General features: G+C 40.5%; 2 protein-coding genes across 2 annotated transcripts; both read right to left on the bottom strand.

Annotated features, from left to right (window-relative positions):
• Positions 1-2,538: 2,538 nt before the first annotated feature.
• epm2a (EPM2A glucan phosphatase, laforin) lies at positions 2,539-14,160 on the bottom strand. Its single transcript, XM_072442899.1, has 4 exons — positions 13,862-14,160; positions 13,195-13,369; positions 5,637-5,881; positions 2,539-5,060 (listed from the first exon to the last, which is right to left on the bottom strand). The coding sequence occupies exons 1-4, from the start codon at positions 14,106-14,108 to the stop codon at positions 4,777-4,779; spliced, it is 951 nt and encodes a 316-aa protein (XP_072299000.1). The 5' UTR covers positions 14,109-14,160; the 3' UTR covers positions 2,539-4,776.
• Positions 14,161-14,574: 414 nt separating this feature from the next.
• LOC140358189 (hydroperoxide isomerase ALOXE3-like) lies at positions 14,575-18,824 on the bottom strand. The gene is made up of 14 exons (XM_072442880.1): positions 18,077-18,824; positions 17,483-17,687; positions 17,318-17,399; positions 17,158-17,256; positions 16,989-17,092; positions 16,695-16,867; positions 16,428-16,571; positions 16,148-16,351; positions 15,987-16,073; positions 15,744-15,910; positions 15,492-15,613; positions 15,302-15,402; positions 15,061-15,231; positions 14,575-14,913 (listed from the first exon to the last, which is right to left on the bottom strand). Exons 1-14 carry the CDS (start codon positions 18,221-18,223, stop codon positions 14,734-14,736), a joined length of 1,986 nt encoding a protein of 661 aa, XP_072298981.1. The 5' UTR covers positions 18,224-18,824; the 3' UTR covers positions 14,575-14,733.
• Between the last annotated feature and the right edge of the window lie 1,794 nt (positions 18,825-20,618).

Here is a 20,618-nt window from a genome sequence, read left to right as displayed (position 1 = left end):
GTTGTAGTATAATAAATGTTAAATCTTTAAAAGTTTTATTATTTTTTTTGTATGGCATATCTGTAGCCATGTAGGATATCAAAATAAAACAACAATAAATCAAAATATGAAGACCTGATTTATAGCACATTTTAGGGCACTCGAAGACACTTTTCTTAGCTTTTTAAAAAATTAATTCAGTATATAGTTCTAATACATTTTAGCAGTAAATGTAGTAATAGGTAGTAATCATATTAGTTGTAAAGTCCTATCTTCAACTTCGTAAAGACAAGCTTAAGAGAACACTCCAAAGTGCATTGTAAGTAGCTGCATACTCGACACTGCAATCAAGTCATTTGCAGTTTTATTCAGCCAGCGTTTATGGAAATGTCAGCTGTGTATTTTTCAGCCCGTGTGTGGATAATGGCTCCCTTGGGGACAAAAACCCTGGTTTTACTGTACTCCGTGAACACTGGGGCACACTCACAATCTGCGTTTAAAAAGACCCGGACTGAGAATAATGCATTAAGTTCAGTGAGCTAGTAGACCACACAGGAGCAGATGTTGGTTAATCCCACTGTGAAGCAGGGGCCATATTTGCAATTTAGATAGTAGTCCTCTCAGTTAAATATGTGAGAAGTCCCCATGTCCTCCCTGTGTCACAGAGGCTTATCTCCAGCTTACTCTTACCATCCAAGACATGCAAAGAGAGAACTGGGGAATCTTAATGCCGTATAATGAAAAATTGAGGCCACAGCTCCGGAGGGAGAGAGTTTGGTGGTTCAAGCCCAGCTCCAGACTCTTGTTGTGTCCTTGAATGATAAACACCACCATGCTTTGGTCTGAAAGTGTTGTGTTGGTGCAGAATGCCATCGTTATCACAAGTGTCTGGTTGCTGTATTCTTCATTCGTATGGTGAAGGTTCAATATGCATACACACAGATACAGTACATATCTCTATCTGTACCAGGTGGACAGAAAACAACTGCTTACTTAAAAGTCTACACTGATGGAGCTTGCATGGTTCTCCCCGTGTCTGGGGGGTTTTCCTCCAGGTTCTCCTGTTTCCCCCATCAACCCAAAACATGCAGGTAAAATCCTTCAGTGGTCCAGAAATGTCCAATGTCCCACTGCTCCTGACAGTTTGGCCCAGTGGCACTGAAGGATGGGTCAAACGCAGAGGACAAATTTCCCTATGGGGACAATAAAGTGTACCTATGTATTATCTTAACAACATTAAATGGCATATTGGTGGTACTGTGATGTCATGTTTAGAATCTACAGATGGTCAACAGTTGATTGAGATCTTTATGGGGACAATGGATGATATTATATACAACAAAAACATCCCTTCGGCCAGACATCAGGGGAGCTGCGACTACTGAATAAATCTAATATTGCAAAAAAATGCATACATTATTTTCTGTTAACTGTCCATCTAAATTAGAGGTGGGCAATATATTGAATGATCAATAATAATGTGAATTAAATCTTAATGTCTTAAAAAAAACATTTTAGCCCATTTCTGTTGGGTTGCTAAAATATCTTCAATTATTTGTATCTGCATTCTCTGAAAAGTATTGAGATAACATGCGTTGGATGTTTCTTTTTTATAGAAAAATGTGTCCAAACTGTTCCAAGTTTGTAATCTGCATATTAGAAGGCTTGTGAATGTTTAGAAGTGCAAGCGCGTGGCCAGTGCCAGATACTGATTTAAACCAGGTCTTCAGGACTACACCAGGTCTAAACTAAGGCTAAACCAGGTCTAAAACGAACTTCACCATTTAACTGAAGTACTAACAAGGAGGAGGGAAAATTAGTCTAAATTAAGTTAAAAAGAACAGAATAAGAGTGCGCGTAGCACAGTTTGAGAACCATTGCGCTCAGCTATAAAAAACATGTATTATTATTATTATTCGGGGCACATTTTGCATTTTCTGACATCTTTGTGTTCGTCAGCATATCTGACTCAAGTCACACAGTCGGCCATGTTTGATTACTCAACAGAAATCAACCGCCCGTCGACTTTTTCCAACTTCTTTCTTGTGCATCTGCATCGGACACACAGCATCTCCTCCCACAGCCAGGCTCAGATGTTCATGAATAGAACATCTGAAACTCCAAAGGCTGGCGCACCACTGGGCTCTGCAACCCCCACATCATATTCACCTCTTAATTAGCTGCTTCTTGGTCCAAGCACATCTGTCCAAGTCTTCATTCCTCGCCCGACTTCTGCCAACCCGACTGGAGCTCTGCCCGACCACACGCGCCACAGAAACCACACGTGTTTATGGAGCCAAGAGTAATGAGTGGGCAAAAGGTATGCAGATGTGGCCTGTCCTGTAATCGAATACAGCGAATACTGGACAAGACAAATGGTTATTTGTGGTGCTTTGTATGTTTCACTGGTGACGTTACATAATAGTGAGAATGAAATGAAAGCCCAGAGCAGCGCAACAAACTAGCAGGAGCAGACACCGATAGTAAATGATGTTTATTGTTTTAATTGTTTCCAACAAATGAGCTTAAAAGGAATATAAAATGACAGAAGGGCTGTACAATTACTTATTTATAATTCATCAAGCTTTATTTAACCACGTACAAAGAGAAAAGGGAAGAACTGTCGTTAATTGACTATAAAACATAATCGTACAATATCTATTCAAATCACAACAAATGGTTCGTCACATTTGCTGATGTTTTTTTTAACCTCAAGATAGAATTTGCAGCAGACTATTATAAAATGAACAAGATGGTGTGGTATAAACAAACAACATTTTCAAAAAACTAAATTCACGGTACTCAAACAAAACAAAACAAAACTAGATAATGTAAAATTTAGTATTGAAAATGTAGATGAAATAAAACTCCTTGGAGTGATTCTGCTGGATATAAATATATAGTATAAATTATATTTGGTCAAAGCTGGTGAAGTGCATATTCTAGTCAAAAGGCTTTATAATCTTATATTACTTGTTATTCCTGCACTATTTAACCTACAGTGTGGAGACGTGGGGTAACAGCCACTAAACTAATATCCAAACCATAACTATTTTGCAGAAAAGGATGATCGGAATAGTAAACAGCAAATGAGTCTACTAAAATGTGTGGATTTGATTCATTTTAAAACAGCTCATATACTGTAAAAAGCCAGAAATAAATGACTTCCTTATCATCTTACAAATGTGTTCTCAGACAGTGACGGAAAATACAACTTTAGGAAAAAAAACATAATTTCAAAATGCAAACTGTAAAAAACATAATGAAGAACTTTAATCAATCAGTTCAGGAATAGCTCGCCATAACATTCAGCAATTAAGAAAATCTCCAAAGAATATATATGTTTGACGTATATAAGAAAGAAGAAGAGAGATTTTAGATTCAGTCTTCAAACAAATGAAAAAGCATGTTAGTTGTGGATTATAATCATTTGGACTTTAGGCACCAAACTCACATGACGGGACGGTTGGACTGGATAAACCTCTCTTTTTGAGCATGTGGCGCTTTGTTTGATGTGACTTGAATACTAATTGACCAAAGTCAACAATGGCACATGTTTCAAAATAAATAAATGAAATTAAATGTATTAAAATATACTTGTACCATATAAATCATCGCTTGACTCGCAGACTAATCGGTACATATTAATTTGTAGGAATATTAAAATGTTTCACAGAACCTGTTTCTTTAAGGAAACCGAAGACAGTTTGACAGATTTGGAAGAAAAAAAGCCACATTTATAACAAATCCAGTTGCTACTAAATTTGATCATAATCTGACTGAATGAAGGAGATTTTCCATGTAACTGACAGATTATGTTCAGCAAGTCATGTCTGCTTTTCAGGTCAAGCTTGCGCCTTATTCTAAACATAAAGTAAAACTCTGAATCGAATCTCAGTTTCCAAATTAGGTGCGGGCCAAATGAGCATCCTGCGATAATGGAGTCGGCAGAAGTTGAAATGCTTTTCCAATAACCCCTGATTGTGTATGCATCGAGAGCGTCTGCCGGGGGTGTGTGGATGATGGGTCGGAATAGCATCTGTCACGTAAATAAATAAGATGAAATGTTATCGAGCGGGCGGCGCCGGAGTCGTCACTGTCTGGGAGCTGAATAACCCTCTGACAGGAAGGAAAGGCATGACACACAATGAAGCAGAGGAGAATCATCCTTCACCGTGTCTGAAGGAGGCACAACACAACCCAGTGTATTCTCTCTGCAACCGTATTCACTCTCACCTTGAAGTGGAGAAATGTGGCACTATCGGGCCCCGTTGTTCCTGCTTCATTTGTTCTTTGTTATTTTGCAATCTGTGTTCTCACTGTTGCTTTTATTTATTTTTGTATTTAGACTGCAAGGCTTTCTTTAAATGTCAACCCTACAATGATTACTAAAGAGAAATGTGTTTGTCTACTTTCTTTGTGTGCCACGAGTCGGATAATGTGAAGTGTATTTAGTCACGTTTAGTTAGTTCCTCACCATCTACGAATAAACAGTGAATGTTTCTTGTATTCTTAATTTAATTTATTATGCATTCATTTGAGTATTAATAAATAATACGGTTAATTAAATGACATTAATCGAGTGAGAATCAAGTATCTTCATTAAACTATGTATGAGAGGTTTCTATGATGATACTTTACTCCAATCAAGTGGTCATTTGTGAAGAAACTGATTGGATATGTCACACGTGTAATTCCCTCTGTTGCCAATAGATGGATTCAAGTGTCATTCTCTTGTTTTTTGTTGTTGCCAAAATGTACACTAAAAATAAGTGTGATAAGTTGTAACCTAAAATCTCAGGTGTCAGAATAAGACATTGAGGATCGTAGCTGTCCAAACTTTTGAACAAAGTCTGCCTGAGCTTGCACCAAAGCTTCTTCATCTATGTAGACTGCGGCTCTTTTGGCTGTCACAAAGTACTGCACTTTGCGGGGGCTCCAGCCCAGCACGTACATGAGGAACCCGCAGAGCGCCGCCGTGGAGCGGCCCACTCCGGCGTTACAGTGAACATAGACCGTGTGCCCGTTCTCCAGGAGGCCGTGGAGCAGGAGCACGGCCTGAGGAAGCATCCGCACTCGACCTGCGACAGACACGGTCCTGTTATGAGCATTTACACACAAGGCATTTCAGTTTAGAACGTTTTAGACTCCAGCTTTGTCTCACACTCCATTGCGTGCCCTTTAACTAGGCTACAAGGCAACTATATCTTTTTACTACAGTCGTTTATTGTTGATTATTACTATATTGACTTATTTGAATTATATTGATGTCCAGAATACTCCAAAACATTCTTAAAGATATAAAAATGTTATTCAAGGACATTTTTTTATTCAAATATAATTCAGGTTTCAGGTCAAACACACTGAAAATAGATTTTGCTTGCTTACCAGTGTCACCACTTTAGTTTATTTACTTCTTCAAACTAATGCTTTTCTGATTAAGACGATATTGACAGCGATATACAGAAATGTGTTATATGTCTTAAATGTATTAGGTGAGATTAATTAGACAAAAGTCAAATGTATGTAGAATTAGACACACAAGTGTAGAAATATTACATTATACTCTTATCTGAACACATACACATATATATCTGTATCTAAATAACCTAAAAACACACATATAATTGGGTGATGTTTAGTGTTTTGTGCTGTACCCTCAGTGCTCATGTCAGGAGTGGGGATCCACACATAGGCCAGCCCAGTGTCTTTGTACAGTTGCATCATGGTCTCCGGGCTCATGGGCACATCGGGGCGACGCCTGCACCCGTGCGAGTTGTTCACCACGTCACTCTCGGTTTGGAAGTTCATGACGGCGGTGATACCCAGCTCGTGCTTCATCCTGATGGTCACGTGCTCCACCTGTCGAGGGCAGCTTCCCAGCCAGACCCGAGGCAGTATTCTGACAACACCAGAGACGCAAGGGTTCATGTTAGAGCTCTACGTTGTACCACTGAGGGCGAATTTAACCCGTTTTTACTTTGAAATTATAATCCCCAAATGTAAAGTGATAAACTAACGTGTGCAGAACATGTGGTGAGTGACATGATGAAAATTCATGTCCCACTATTGCTTGTGTTAGACCAATAGAGATTTTGAGATGCTAAATACTAAACTTGGCTTTCATTAAAAATAAAAAAAAGGATTGTGTTAAAATGTGCTTGCAAACGTCTATGTTATGTAAGTATTGCATAAAACATCATTGGACTGTAAAAATCTTTTTCAGCTTTTTTGTTATTATCATCATCATCATCATCATCATCATCATCAATAAAGGTGGTATACTCTAAATTAAAATAGTCATATCTCTGAAACATCAATTGTGATATCATTGATTTTTATATTTTGAACTGGGATCTGGATTACATGAAGTCAACACTGAAAGCTTTGACCTACTGTGCAATGTAAAAGGTCCTATGCATTATTCAGACACACATTAGCCTTGGCATTTTATGTTTTAACTTGAAATAACATGGGCTTTATACGTACGGAAAAAGTGTCAAATATTTTGCCCTCCAAGATTAACCAGGAATGCTCAAACGTCCATTAAAAAACTAAAAATACAACAGTCTTTACCAAGGGGCAGTAAGTAAATTTAACTTTTAACAATACATTCTTGTACCTGACATTAAATGTAAATAAACCTATCCAGATGAAATGTTTTATGAGATGGGAGCACTTACAGATCTAGATTTCTTCTGAGGTGGTTTAGATGTAAGTGTCAGAGGTTCCTTGACCCCGCTCCATTTCCTAATAAGAAAAGTGTTGAGCTACATCCGTCTTTCTCCTCGTGCTTCCTCTGAGCATTGATGTTTCATTGACCTCATGTCCTCTCATTTTGTACCTGACCACAGCGCTCTCTGCAAGCTTCATTCAGCTCACATTAGCATGCGCCCAGCTGACACACACAAGGTGGCACAAGAAATGAAGACATCGTTACCATCAGGAGCTAACACACACTGTCTATGATGGTGATACTTTTAAATATGTTATTGTTGTTGTGATTACACTGCTGCGGTCACACATGTATCATTTGATCCTGGTTTGATCCTGGCTTAGTCCTGGTTTGATCCTGGTTTGGTCCTGGTTTGGTCCTGGTTTGGTCCTGGTTTGGTCCTGGTTTGGTCCTGGTTTGGTCCTGGTTTGGTCCTGGTTTAGTCCTGGTTTAGTCCTGGTTTAGTCCTGGTTTGGTCCTGGTTTGGTCCTGGTTTAGTCCTGGTTTGGTCCTGGTTTGGTCCTGGTTTGGTCCTGGTTTAGTCCTGGTTTAGTCCTGGTTTAGTCCTGGTTTGGTCCTGGTTTGGTCCTGGTTTAGTCCTGGTTTGGTCCTGGTTTGGTCCTGGTTTGGTCCTGGTTTGGTCCTGGTTTGATCCTAGTTTAGTCCTGGTTTAGTCCTGGTTTAGTCCTGGTTTGGTCCTGGTTTGGTCCTGGTTTAGTCCTGGTTTGGTCCTGGTTTGGTCCTGGTTTGGTCCTGGTTTGGTCCTGGTTTGGTCCTGGTTTAGTCCTGGTTTGGTCCTGGTTTGGTCCTGGTTTGGTCCTGGTTTAGTCCTGGTTTGGTCCTGGTTTGGTCCTGGTTTGGTCCTGGTTTAGTCCTGGTTTAGTCCTGGTTTAGTCCTGGTTTGGTCCTGGTTTGGTCCTGGTTTAGTCCTGGTTTGGTCCTGGTTTGGTCCTGGTTTGGTCCTGGTTTGGTCCTGGTTTGATCCTAGTTTAGTCCTGGTTTAGTCCTGGTTTAGTCCTGGTTTGGTCCTGGTTTGGTCCTGGTTTAGTCCTGGTTTGGTCCTGGTTTGGTCCTGGTTTGGTCCTGGTTTGGTCCTGGTTTGGTCCTGGTTTGGTTGTGGTTTAGTCCTGGTTTAGTCCTGTCGAAGTTTAGTCTATCAGAGTTAGATTCGTGTTTGGCAGAGTAATAGCGTGTGTAATCAGGGTCAAAAGATAAGCAGGTTGTCTAGTAAGAGCAGATGCAATCAAGCGTTCTATAAGTGATCTAAGACAGCACAGCATCCAATCATAATCAATACACAGGCAATAACAATAATGGTGAAAAACAGAAACAGTGCCAGCCCAAGGCCCAAAGATGTGGTATAACCAGGGAGACCACAAGGGGCAAGGGTGGTGGTAGATGATTCTGACTTGACATAGGTTGGCTCATATTCATCATTTGAGGTCTTTGAAATTGGCCAGGTTGGTTTGGGGCCATTTGGTGTTGACCTCTTTGTGTTTGCCCTATGGGGCAGTCTCGAGCCCAATGTCCAGTTCCAAAGCAGTTAAAGCACTGATCAGGAGTCACTCTTCCAGCTCCTGCCCCACGTCCTCTTCCACAAGAGAATGTATTACGTTCACGTCCTTGATTGTAGATGATTTCTGAAGCAGGTGTGATGTTCTTTGGTCCTGTGGTGGATGGGACTGCCTGTGGTTGTGCCATACTGGGTTGTACTTGTCCCAGGACCATTTTAATTGCAATAGCAATCTGTTGGGCACTGTCTGATACTGGATTCTCTTCTGTTGCCACAGTCATTACCTTGGCAGACTTATTTTCCTTCTTTTTATCATTCACCTCTTCTTGGAGCTTTTTGAGTTGTAATTTGATCTTTGCCATTTTCATTTTTTCCATATCCTCATTCCGTCCCTTTTTTCCCCCTCAGGTACTTAGCAACGTGATGTTGGCAGTTGGCATCAAACTCTTTTTCTGTCTTTGAGTAAAGACCAACAACATCAGCCAAATGATCCTGGACACATTTAGGTAGTCCTTTCACCAGAGTCGAAAAGAACATGAGAGTGTTGCCAGTACCAGGTTGTATGGGCTCTCCAGTTGCATCATGGAACTGTGCTTTAGCTCTTTGCTTATATGCAAAGTAGTCTTCATCATGTTCCATTTCCAGAGCCAACAGTGCGTCAGGAAGGCAGGTGCAGTCAGGTGCAGGTGGGATACATTCCTTTAAGTACCTGAGTTAACTGAGGCTTTATGGTGGCAAATGATGTGGATGCTCAAACTGGAGCATGAATCTGTTTGGATACTTCAGAACGGATCCTGGCCGCCGTATTCTCATCTGTTGCTCTTATAAGAATTGCAGACACATCTCCCCAGCAAAGTGTTTCTCCCGCTGTATTCATGGTCAATGGTCTGAGGAAGGCCGGCGCACCTTGTGTCAGTTCGGGCAGTTTTAACATCAGCCCTTCTAGATCCTTCAATGCGAATGGTTGGTACACTTCTTGGTTACTTGCAGTCATTCGGAGAGGTGCAATGAGAGGAGGAGCTTCTTCAGCGCTAGAAAACTCATCATCTTCTTCCTTGGTACCTTTGTCCACGGGGAGCGGGTGAAGTTCTCCACTCAGGAAAGCGTCATCGTATCCATGCTCATCCACCATTCCTGTGAATGCTCCCACCACATATTGATTTGGTGTTGACACAAATGGGTCTAAACCCGTTTTCTTCTGTTGCTCCACTCCTCTTTGAATGAGGAGTTTCTGCTGTGCTTGCTGCTTACTTTTAGCTTCTATTAGCCCAGTTCCTAGGACTGTGACTGGTTCCCCCTTTCGTCCAAGCTGTTTTTCTTGTTTCCTGCGTAGCTCAGCCGCCACTTCCCGTTCCTTTTCTTCCAGTAGTCGTTGTAATCTTCTTTCTTCATCTGTGTCCGAAGCCAACCCAGGTGGTGACCATGCATTGGTGGCAAGTTGTTCTTTTTGAGCCACTGTTTGCTCGAGCATGAATTTGGAGATGTGATTTTGGCTGGAAGCCAATGTTGTCAGAGCTAACACCTGTTCCTTCAAATCCTGCCTCTGTCTTTGTTCTTGAGTGGGTTCTGACGGGACCATAGTCAGAGTACCCGAGACTACAGCATGTTTCGATGGCAGCAGTGGTATGGTTCTGGTTGTACCTTTTATCAGAGATGAATCCATGGATGAGCACTGCAGGGGAGGAGCCGCTGGAGTAGAAGTGTGGGGAGCTGGTTTTTCTTGTTCCGTTTCTGTCATAATTTTCTTCAGTTCTTTAGCCAGTTGTCCATATGCGCTATGATGTTCGTTTCCAGAGGAGGGGCACTGCAGTTCTCCTCTGGCCAGAGGGGGGGCGCTATAGCTGTGACATCGACCTTGTACTCCAGTCTGCTTGCTCTCTTCATCTGTTCTAGAGTCTTCATCTTTGTTTTTCACTCCAAAAGGGATGCGCTTATTGGCTCTGTTTTTTTGTTTCATTTTGTTTTTTCTGATTGTTTGATGCTCTTCTGGTTTCACCTGAATATTGGCCAAAGACAGTCTCTCTCTTCTGATTAAAATGTCTTTTGCCATTTTATGTAGTTTCACTGAAAATGATAATTTTTCTTCATATTCTTTCAGTTTCTTTTTGTCGACAGTTTTTCCTTTCACTGTCCAAATTTGATGTGTTTTGTAATGCAGGACCTTAGATTGATGATATTCATTAATACAATTCCATTGTTGTTCGGTGGAAGCTACTGCTTCATCATCGTGATTAATCAATCTTTTCTCTGCATATTTTTGGAAGAGGTTCTTCATTCGTGTAGTTTGCTTTTTTGCTTCCTTTGGGTTTTGTTCATTTGCACGGATTGTGTTTTCGAGATCCTTCAAAAATGTATTCATTTTGAATGGAATAAGGTCCATTTTATTTAATTTATCTGTATCTTAATTTAAAATGTTTGATTATTATTATTATTATTTGATAATAAAAAAGTGTGGCAGTCAGTGGTATTTCAAAAACAAACAAAACAACTAATAATAATAACTATTATTATTATAAGTCGAACAATAATTATAAGAATAATAATGAAATGAAATACATTTAGGGAAAAAAATGATATTAAAATTTAAAATAAAATAAATTAAAATCAATTTAAAATTAAAGATTTAAAATAATTTAAAAAAATCGAATTAAAAAATTTATTAAATTTAAAAAAAATTAAATTTAAAATGTAAATAGAATACAAACTTGAAAAAATAAAATTAACTAAATAAATAAAAATTCCACCTAGCCACAGAGGGTAGTTTATCTTGTCAGTAGAACGCTTTAAGCCAAGTAATAGCTTTCTTAGTTCCCTTTAGTTACCTACACATCCCACGTTTTATTTTTATTTATTTTTTCCGGAGTCCAACTCCCTTTTAACTCAGTCCAACTGATTGTACGTACTTTTACATGTCCAACGTGTTTTGGAGTCCAACTCCTCTTTAAATCAGTCCAACTGATTGTCTAAACTAATTCACTAAATTCATACTTGTGCAACGTGGAAAATTTAGGTCAAGTTTTGGCAAATTTTGCATTTTCAATGTGCAGATTTTTGTAATAAATACAAGAGGTTTCTGCCTTACTTTTGTTGAATGTCCCAGTCACAATTGTGAGTCAAAAATAAACTGGCAATCCACTCCTCTTGTCTCTCTTTCGGCTCGGTCCTTGTTCTCCCATAATTCCCAGCTGAACCGTTACTGGACGCTATGCGTCGTCAGCCGACATCCAGAAGGGAATCGTTTAGAGCAAAATTCTGATGTTTCCTTTCCAAGCACGATGAGATGAGAGACCCGCACCAATTCTGTCGAAGTTTAGTCTATACAGACTGCGGGAGGCGAGGATCGTTCTCAAGTTCTTTATTTGATGAAAACATGGAAAAACAGGCAAAACAGTAGCGTGTTCGTCTTGCAGCTGAGATTTGACTCTTCACAAGATTTAACTGTTTTATATCGCTGTTGCTTGGGTCTGATAAACATGGCCTGACCTTCGCTATGACGTCCACTTTAAGATTGTTTAGACTAGTCCACAGATGATTTGAAAATACACAGAATAGTTAAAATACACAGAATAGTTCATTGTGACCCATATGCAGCAAGATCGTCTTGACTCATGATAAGTAGGACACAGACATGACAATAATTTGATCAATATCCACAGTCCTGGTTTAGTCCTGGTGTAGACTAGTAAGAACATACCCTAAATCATGTCTAAATGATCAAGCCAAATCCGATGTAAAACTGTTTAACTGTAAAAATGTTTTTGGTATATTAACGAAAGAAGTTACTGCAAAGTTCAAACGCTTGTGAAGCAAGGTCTTGGCAATGAAGTGAACTCTTCGGTGATTAATCAAAGTGAGAAAGAGGGCACAATAGACGAGGACTGATGGTATGAACAGAGGTCAGTGGCACAAACACAAGATCCTCAAAGACAAATTATAATCTTTTTTATAATGATGTAACCACTTCACCAGATCTGTGTAGAAGCATTCTGGCCTGACACTCAAATTTGTACTGAGTTTGTGACAAGTTTATTTATAGTTATTGTACAGTTTTAAATAGTAATAGTCATACCTTCCATATATAATCTGTAAAATGCTGTTTCACTCAGCCTGTGAATGGTCTACGTCTTGGAGTCTAAATAAAGCTAAAGTCTTGTAGAGGCTCATTCAGGTGTCTTTATGCAGACGGTGTAAATAAGGCTCCGTGCCACGCAGCTACTCCCATTTGGCACAGGGCTGTGCACAGAGCCAATCAAACCAAACCTTTCCAATTCCATCTGACAAAGAATAAAAGAAAGAAATAGAAAATGACCCTTTGAACATTTTGGCACCAGCCCTATAACACCTGAAACAGTTTACAGCTGGTGGTCACTTGTGCAGAGCAGTTTTCAGGAATAACAAGGTTCATATGACACTATTTTTAGAAGACTAAAGTCCAAGGGTTCTGTGCCAATTCGCATTGGGCACTTTAGGTGAGAAAACAGCTACAGTGAGAGAAATGTGAGACAATCTTTTTTATTCTTTTTGAATTATTTTCAGCAATGTCTTTACTTCCGGCTTGGAGAGTTTTGGTGCTAGAATAATAGGTTGTTATGGGTGAAGTCATCTTATTTTGAGCTTTTCAGCAGATTAGTATTAGTTTGCTGAAGGATGTTGTGGTGGTTAACGTTTGACTTTTGTAAAATATATTTGCCAGTTGTTTTAAGTACCAGTACAATTTTATTTCCTGATTTTTTTTTAGGTTGTATTATGTTTTGGAGATTGTGCTGATTACAAGGATGTACAACGTGCCTAAGTATGTGTTAGTATCTCCTGGGGGATGGTAAAGGGGTGGATCTCGAGCTTATAAATGACGTTCTAAATCATTTTAGCAAAAACGCTCAAATGTTCTGTGTTGTGACTTGTGACTGTGACTTTTCTTGTGATGGAACCAGAATGAGACGTTTGGCGTGTTACAAACAACTTATTTTACATGCAGAATATAATGTACCTTGAAAAATGCATGGCCATTTGCCCTGCCACGCTGAAGTAAAAGTTTGTGGTGTGCTTCATCTCATCCGTGTGTCCTGTCTCTTCTATCCAGTGACCAATGGGGTGACAGTAAACTCCATCCGCCACGTTCCTCTCATCATAAGCACAACATCTGTCATGACTCGGACCTTTGCCTGGGAAGAGAAGCCAGCCCCACCTCGATATCAAAATGTACTCTTAAAATATCCTTGCTTTGTTTTACAGATGATACAGATAATGACTTGTTTGTACATAAAACACACAATATGCAGTAGTCATTTTTACGTTTTTAGGATTGCATGTATTATAAATTAATCTTTTGCATTTTATTTCAGCACAGCTCAATAACCGTTTTTGTTATTTGATACACACATAGGCCAAATCATTGTTAATTCACTGAGTAATACGATTAGAAAAAAGGAAATAAAATTGGTTTTAATTAACTAATGAAAAAGTGTAGGCTTCCAACCTGCACCATGTTTAACACGCGTGGATATGAGTTTACTGCCCTCGTGTGGCGAGGACCAGACAACGCAGGACATTCACACCATGGCGCAGTTTGAAGATTAAATTTACATTTCAGTGAGTGAGTTTCACGTTTCAACCGAACACAAATGCTAGATAAAATAAGGGCTTTGTTCTTTTACCTTCAAATATGTAAGAGCCATTGACTCGTTTGACAAACTTGAACCAGAGCGGCTCGGTCCAGGGCTCGGACAGACGCACGTCTGCGGTCCAGAGAAACGGCTCGTGCAGTGACGAGACCTTCCGACTCGCGCTCATCTTCACCGCTTTGCTCGTGTCCCATTGGCCCATTTCTGCGCGCGAGCCAACCGCAAACACCTCCACGTCCAGTGAATCTGGAGTCAGGATGACCCCAAACCTGAAGAGCATCTCCTCCTGCCCGTGTGGACCCCCGTGGACCCCCGTGGACCCCGCGCTGTTCCTGTCGGTTCGGGTCAGAGCTTTAAATAGAGTCCGCGCCGCTTTTAAAGGCCATATTGTTTCAAAGATAGGACGAGCAGTTAGACGTCCCACTCTGCTGACTAGACTCATAAATCAACTAAAACCAAGTTCCAGACGTCTTCAGAACTGTCTTATCTTCTACTATTTTGTTAAGTGTTCAGATCTAATGTGTGTTTGCATTTATAAATTGAATGGCCCATGTACAAGTTGGTTTTATTAAATAATAGAATAGCCTATTTCACAAAACACATTTGTGTATACAGTGTGTTTGTATTTTGACTCATGGACCTGGTATTTTCATTACATTTTAAGATGCAAATATTAGTATATGGCGGTAGTCCCCCTAATCCTCGTCTGAAATTAACCTGTGACACCGACACAGACAAAACTGGTTTAGCCTCTTTATATAATGGTCTTTCAAACAGACAAGAAAGAAAAAGAAAATAAACAATGAACCACGTATATGCTATAAAAAGGATTTCTCTGTCATCTTAAAATGCACACTGACTATAGGATACAACACATACACGACAAGCTACACCTGACAAATGAGTTAAATAGTGATACTGTTCTCAACATATGGAGGGTTTAGATAGTTGTAGGGCACTTGAAGCGTAGAGTTTCTTTCAGTAATGGTCCCACTGAGGAACAGCAGCTCGTTCTCCAGATCTCGCAGGATATGCCTTGGCACTGACTCATCAAACTGTTCGTCAGGGTTCAAGCCCAGGGTGACCTGCAGTGAGGAAACAGACCGTAGAAAATAAACAAACCTGGGGTGGAAGTTAGTGCATTACAGCATCCAACCCACAGTGGTAATCAAGTAGCCCCACTTTAGAGTATATTTTCAGATTGTACATACTGTATATATAGTTATACTGACCACATCGTCATCTTTGTACGACAGTTTCCATGTAGCCTCTGTCAAAATTGCCGTCTCGCCGACACTTGGAAGCGCCTTCAGAACACTCTCCATGCTCGATTTGTCCTTTGCCTTCGGAGGAGGCTCGACGAGGAGCAGTGATCCGTTGGGAATCCAGGAGTGATAGTGAAACTGAAAAGGAAATAAGTCATTGGAACATGGACACGAGCACGGCTACATTCGTTACACCAACTGGACGGACCTGGCCGTTATTGACAACGGCATGTTGGGCCGACACAGTGAAGATAACCACAGTGACAAACGTAATGAGACCGTCGATAGTTTGCAAAACCTCTGGGAATCCTGACGGACACACAAAACACAGCACACGTCTCATTATTTTAGCCTGAAGTAACGGGAGAGGACTGGACGCCGTGGTTTCGGACTCAAACCTGAGAGAGGATTTCCAAAGACTCCATGGATGAAGATGTCTTTGACCCAGTCCTGCAGCTCCGTGTCGTCGGCCACCTCCTCGTCCGACAGGTAGTGGTACTTTGTCATTTCTGTCACAAAACTGCAAAACAAGACACGGCAACATTGATGCGGTCTGTTGCCCAAGGACACAACACTAACGCTGGACGATAGCTACTAATACGTATATGTTTGCCCAGTTATGCTACTCTGACACTGATGTGTTTCTTTACCTATGCAAGACTGTCCACAGCTTCAGGCCGTCGTCTCTGTAGTAGAAGTTGGGGATGGTGTCCAGACCTCGTGCGGTGATGTTCTCGGGCAGACAGAGAGCGCTGTATTTCAACTCGAGTAAACCCTTCCTCATCAGCTCCAGGAACCCCTCTGTGCCGAGTGAGCTCTGAAAGTGGCACATTGACGAAACCAGTTGAAGAACGGCAGATTGATCAACTGTAGGAAATGCAAAGAGGTCGTACAATGCTTAAAGACCCCGCAGCTCCCAAAAGCTCGTCGTGCACATGACGGTTGATGCGGATGGTGGTCCGAAAGTGAGGGATCAGCATCTGCGAACGGGAAAATACTGAAATGAAATTGAAGAAAAGAGTGACATGTGGCGATAGGATTGATGTTTTTGTACCTTGTAAATGGGATGGGCCGAGGGCAGGTTCCTGTGCGTTGCCATGGCGAAGACCTCTCCTAATATGTGTGTTTTTAGTAAGTGTTGAACTCCCTGATGCTCCAGACAATCTGCATTTTTGATGAACATTTTGGCCAGCAGCCAGTCGCTGTCGGAGTCAGTGGGCAGGAAGATGGGGTTGTTTGGTGAGGGCATCTGTGTGAGCTGTGGGACGGTGTCGGGGTTAGTTTGCCTTTATCTTGCAGGTATAAGTGGCTGCTTATCTTTTTTACAGACATACCTGTATTGCAATCGGCAGCAATTCCTTGTCACAGTTCAAATAGAATAAACAGAAGCCTGACGCCACATACAGAGCTTGTTGGTCGACAACACGAGTGGCTATTCCCTCCAGTATCTTATAGTCACAGATGAATATGTTTCCAATCTGAGGGTAATAACAGTTATATGGCTTCAATAGGAACTTTCAGGGGAATAGGATAGACTAATGTTGAGAGACGGTTTTATCACTGCCAAAGTTCATATGAGACAACAATGGGATGATCTTTACCTCCATTTCTCTTTGCAGAGAGGAACCTCTCGGCAAGAACGACTTCACCGTCCAGTTTGTGACAGGAAAGTTAAAGGGAATTTTTGTGCAGCGCTTGATCACACTTGGGTTTACCCCATTCAAAAACTGATATCCAAAAAAGCTGTCCTCTTTCCAGTTCTCCATCACATAGTCTAAGATAGAAGCAATGACAACGTTACACACACAGAAGCTGCAAGCTCCATTTTATATTTTGCCGTAGGGAAGAATATTGGTCTAATTTCTTCAAATGCATTTCATGAATTGTGTTGAAACCTGTCATTGGCGTCTTCTTGGAGACAAACATGAGTTCCATTGCTTCAAATGACGTCCAGTTTTCCTTAGACTTGAACATCCCTTTGAGCTTTTCATCAAAGGAGCTGTAGATAAATAGAAAACCCTTTGCACTTTAAGTTTATAAATGTAACACTTGCCTGTAACTTACTCTGTAGATCTGGACTCTGATAAGTCGCATTCTGCCAGGAGATGTGCCTCATTATCATGATCGAAGCCGTGAGGCAGGCCGTCGTAATAAAACTTCCACCTTAAGAGAAACACATTTGTAGATTTGTACCTTAAGTGCATATAAGCCACACACAGCTTACTGGTACACCGCTTTTCTTTGTTGTATTTCATTTTTCCGATGCTCAAGCAGAAGTTGGTGGTTATCCTCAAAGATCCGAGTCGCTATCAATAATACTGAGATGTTATTTGATATGCAGAAAGTATTTGTTTTGGTTGTGCCTCTGTGTACATGCATCTGTCCCGACCTCTGCCTCCTCGCAGCTCCAGCGGCTCTCCTCTGGAAATCCATTTGTAACAGGGGAACAGGGTGGTGTCGTCTTCAGGCGTAGTCACCACTATTTTGGAGCAGTACCACTTGTCTTCTGGGAAAATTAAGAATGGGTCTTTTTCCACTCTGAGCAGCAGAAGTTTCCCGAGAGAGCAGCTGTTTTGTACAATGTACGTTCTTGTCTTGGAAGAGAAAAATACATTGATTGAAGGTTACATCACTATATTGTTACTTTAATGCATAAACCTTAAATTGAATTATGTTAAATTGTATATAAAAACATATTTACACATTTTTAAATAAGAAAAGAATGCTCCAATAGACATAACATTTTTGGCTACTTCATTCACAATTGTTTAATTGCTGTAATTTGTATCTTTTTTAATGACGTTATTTTCATACCCTTACAAATAGTTTTTATTACATACAAATGCCATTTGTTGCTTCATCTGTCTGAACTTTTTAGAACACAAGAAACCCAAATACTTTTTGAGATGATCATTCAGAGCAACAAAACTAAAATGACAAGTTACACTGTGCTCTTAGACTATTGCAATTGTAAAAAACTTACTTTTCCACGTGAAAAGTCAAATCCGATGTTGTTCAGCTCCGTCCTCTTGCTCTGTCCCTCAGATCCTACTAGAGTTACATAGACCATGTCCCATGTCCCTGCATACGCCTGGTTCCCAGTCGTCACCACCAACTTGTACATCGCCATCGTCACCAGAAGAGGCAAATGAAAGAACTTAGTTAGACAAAAGGTCTGCTGATCCGAATGGTTCAAAATACAATAGTTTGTACACTTTTGAGTGAGCCACCCCAGGCGGTCTAACACAATATTTGTTCTGAATATGAGAATCCTGTTTGCAAATGTGATGACAAGAAAGTGACAACACCCAAGTATCAACACGGGATCAAATCCAACTGGTTCCAGGAAGAGAGACTTATCTCCATGGAGACAAAGGTACAGTTCCTGTGGACAGCCAATAAGAATGCTAAAGTTAAAGTAAAGTTTTGTAAGGCATTTTTGAGCAAAACAACTAACTGTAACTGACTATGTGCAACACAGATAAGTTGTACTACGGAACATTTCAGGAAAAACAATACATCTTTAGAGAGAAGAGTGGAAGACAAGTTAACACACTTTGTGCTCCTTTTAAGGCTCACGGAATAATAAAATATTTTGTCATAGTTTTTGTCAATGTTTTCTGACTAAATCTAAATAAAAGATAATCATGAATAAAACTATGACTAAAATGACATACATTTTCACTTTTCACAAAGTAGATATTTCCATTGAATAATAAAAACCTATAATTAATTAATGGATCAAAGGAATGAGTGGAGAAGATCAGATCCAAAACTAAAACTAAAACTAATCATGGGTAACCCTAAAAGTAATGTAACCCTAAAATCATATGTTACACTAAAACTAAATTTTAAAAAATGCCATGAACTCATGAAAGTCTGAAATCCACATTTATTATTATTATTTATTTGCGGTCAAACGTTTACCCAAACATCGGCTTCAGCTTCCCTTTTATCATCACTATACTGTGCTATTCTATAATGGCAGGATCCAGGTAGGTATAAGGCACTTCCAGTCTAGTGTTTCTCCGTGATATTGAGTCACTGAGGTGGACCGCTGATCCATTTGGAAGCCAATAGTGGTAGTCAAACTGAAATGTTGAAGGAATATCAACATTTAGACTTCAGCTTTAGAACATGTACAGAAAAAGTGCTAAAGTGCAGACTTGTCCATTGTTGACTGCAGCGTGTTGAGCTGTGACACTGAAGAGGACCAGAGTGACAAACATGACCACTTCAAGAAAACACTCTGGCAGGTCTGTGCAGAGGTTTGAATGATCGTGGCGAGTCATCATATGATCTGAGTCACTTTATGTTCACTGACACATACAGTAGCTGTGCACGCAGGGATAGAAACCAGATTACCAAATGTCATGGATTTATACATAGAGAAGATAATGCAGACCAACACTAAGACCATATTAATACTGTACATATCTTAGTGACATTCTAGGTGATGGTGAATACTATAGAATATGTATTTGCACAAGAAAACACAAGCGGTTGAGGTTACACTTTATTGGCCCTGAAGGAAAATGTTTCCTCTGCATTTGACCCATCCTTCAGTGCTGCAGAGACCTCTCCTCAGCAGCGCCTGATATCTGTGCAAGGCTTGGTCAGGACTACCTCAACTGGAGGATATTCAGCCATTGTAGAGGTTTTGAATTGATGGGGAAACCGGAGCACCCGGAGGAAACTCACAAAGACACGAGAAGCATGCAACACTCACAGAAAGCCCCAGGAGTGCAAGCCACCGTGCCCCCAGAGACATATTTGGAGACTTTATGCATAATAATAAAACACTGAACACGTATACATCTGGTACGTGTCACAAACCTGTGTCTCTGTTTCCCATGAATCCATGTTCAAAGATTTCTCTGATCCACTGCTGCAGCTCAGTCCTCCAGTCCTCATCTGAGGGGTAGTAGTGCTCCAACAACGTTTGGACAAACCTGACACATTTAGTTTGCTGTCAGAATCTGTTTTTCCTCTCTTAATTGTTGTTACGTATTCATATAGTATTGGATACCCGTGCATGAGGCTCCATAACTCCAGGCCGTCATCTCTGTAGTAGAAGTTGGGGATATTGTCCAGACCTCTTGCAGTTATGTTTTCTGGCAGACAGAGGGCGCTGTAGGTCAACTCAGACAAACTCCTCTTCATCAGTTCAATCACACCTTCCTCTGCAAGTGAGCTCTGAATATAATGCACATTTTTTGACTCATCAAGCCATTCATGACAAGATCTAAAGAAATTCATACCGTTTTAAAGATCCCTCTTGTCCCAAAGACTGACACACGACCCTCTGCGGATAGTGGATTTCAAATGTTGGATCAGCAGCTTGAGATGGATAGAACAGAACAGAAGCATAAACATTTAGAACGTTGTGTCAGTGTAGAGTGAATACCTTATAGAATGGGTGCACACTGGGGAAATTGCGGAATGTGGCAAACTTCTCCCAACAAGTGTGTGTGCAGCAGGTGGTGCACAGTCTGGTGGAGCAAAAAGTCTGCATTCTTTATGAA

Source organism: Eucyclogobius newberryi, unplaced genomic scaffold, assembly GCF_026437365.1.
Source record: "Eucyclogobius newberryi isolate DKJ021-1_F unplaced genomic scaffold, fEucNew1.0.hap1 SCAF_1, whole genome shotgun sequence".
Classification (NCBI taxonomy): domain Eukaryota; kingdom Metazoa; phylum Chordata; class Actinopteri; order Gobiiformes; family Gobiidae; genus Eucyclogobius; species Eucyclogobius newberryi.
The sequence above is the reverse complement of the archived record's forward strand: the minus strand, read 5'-3'. Positions and strand labels throughout refer to the sequence as shown.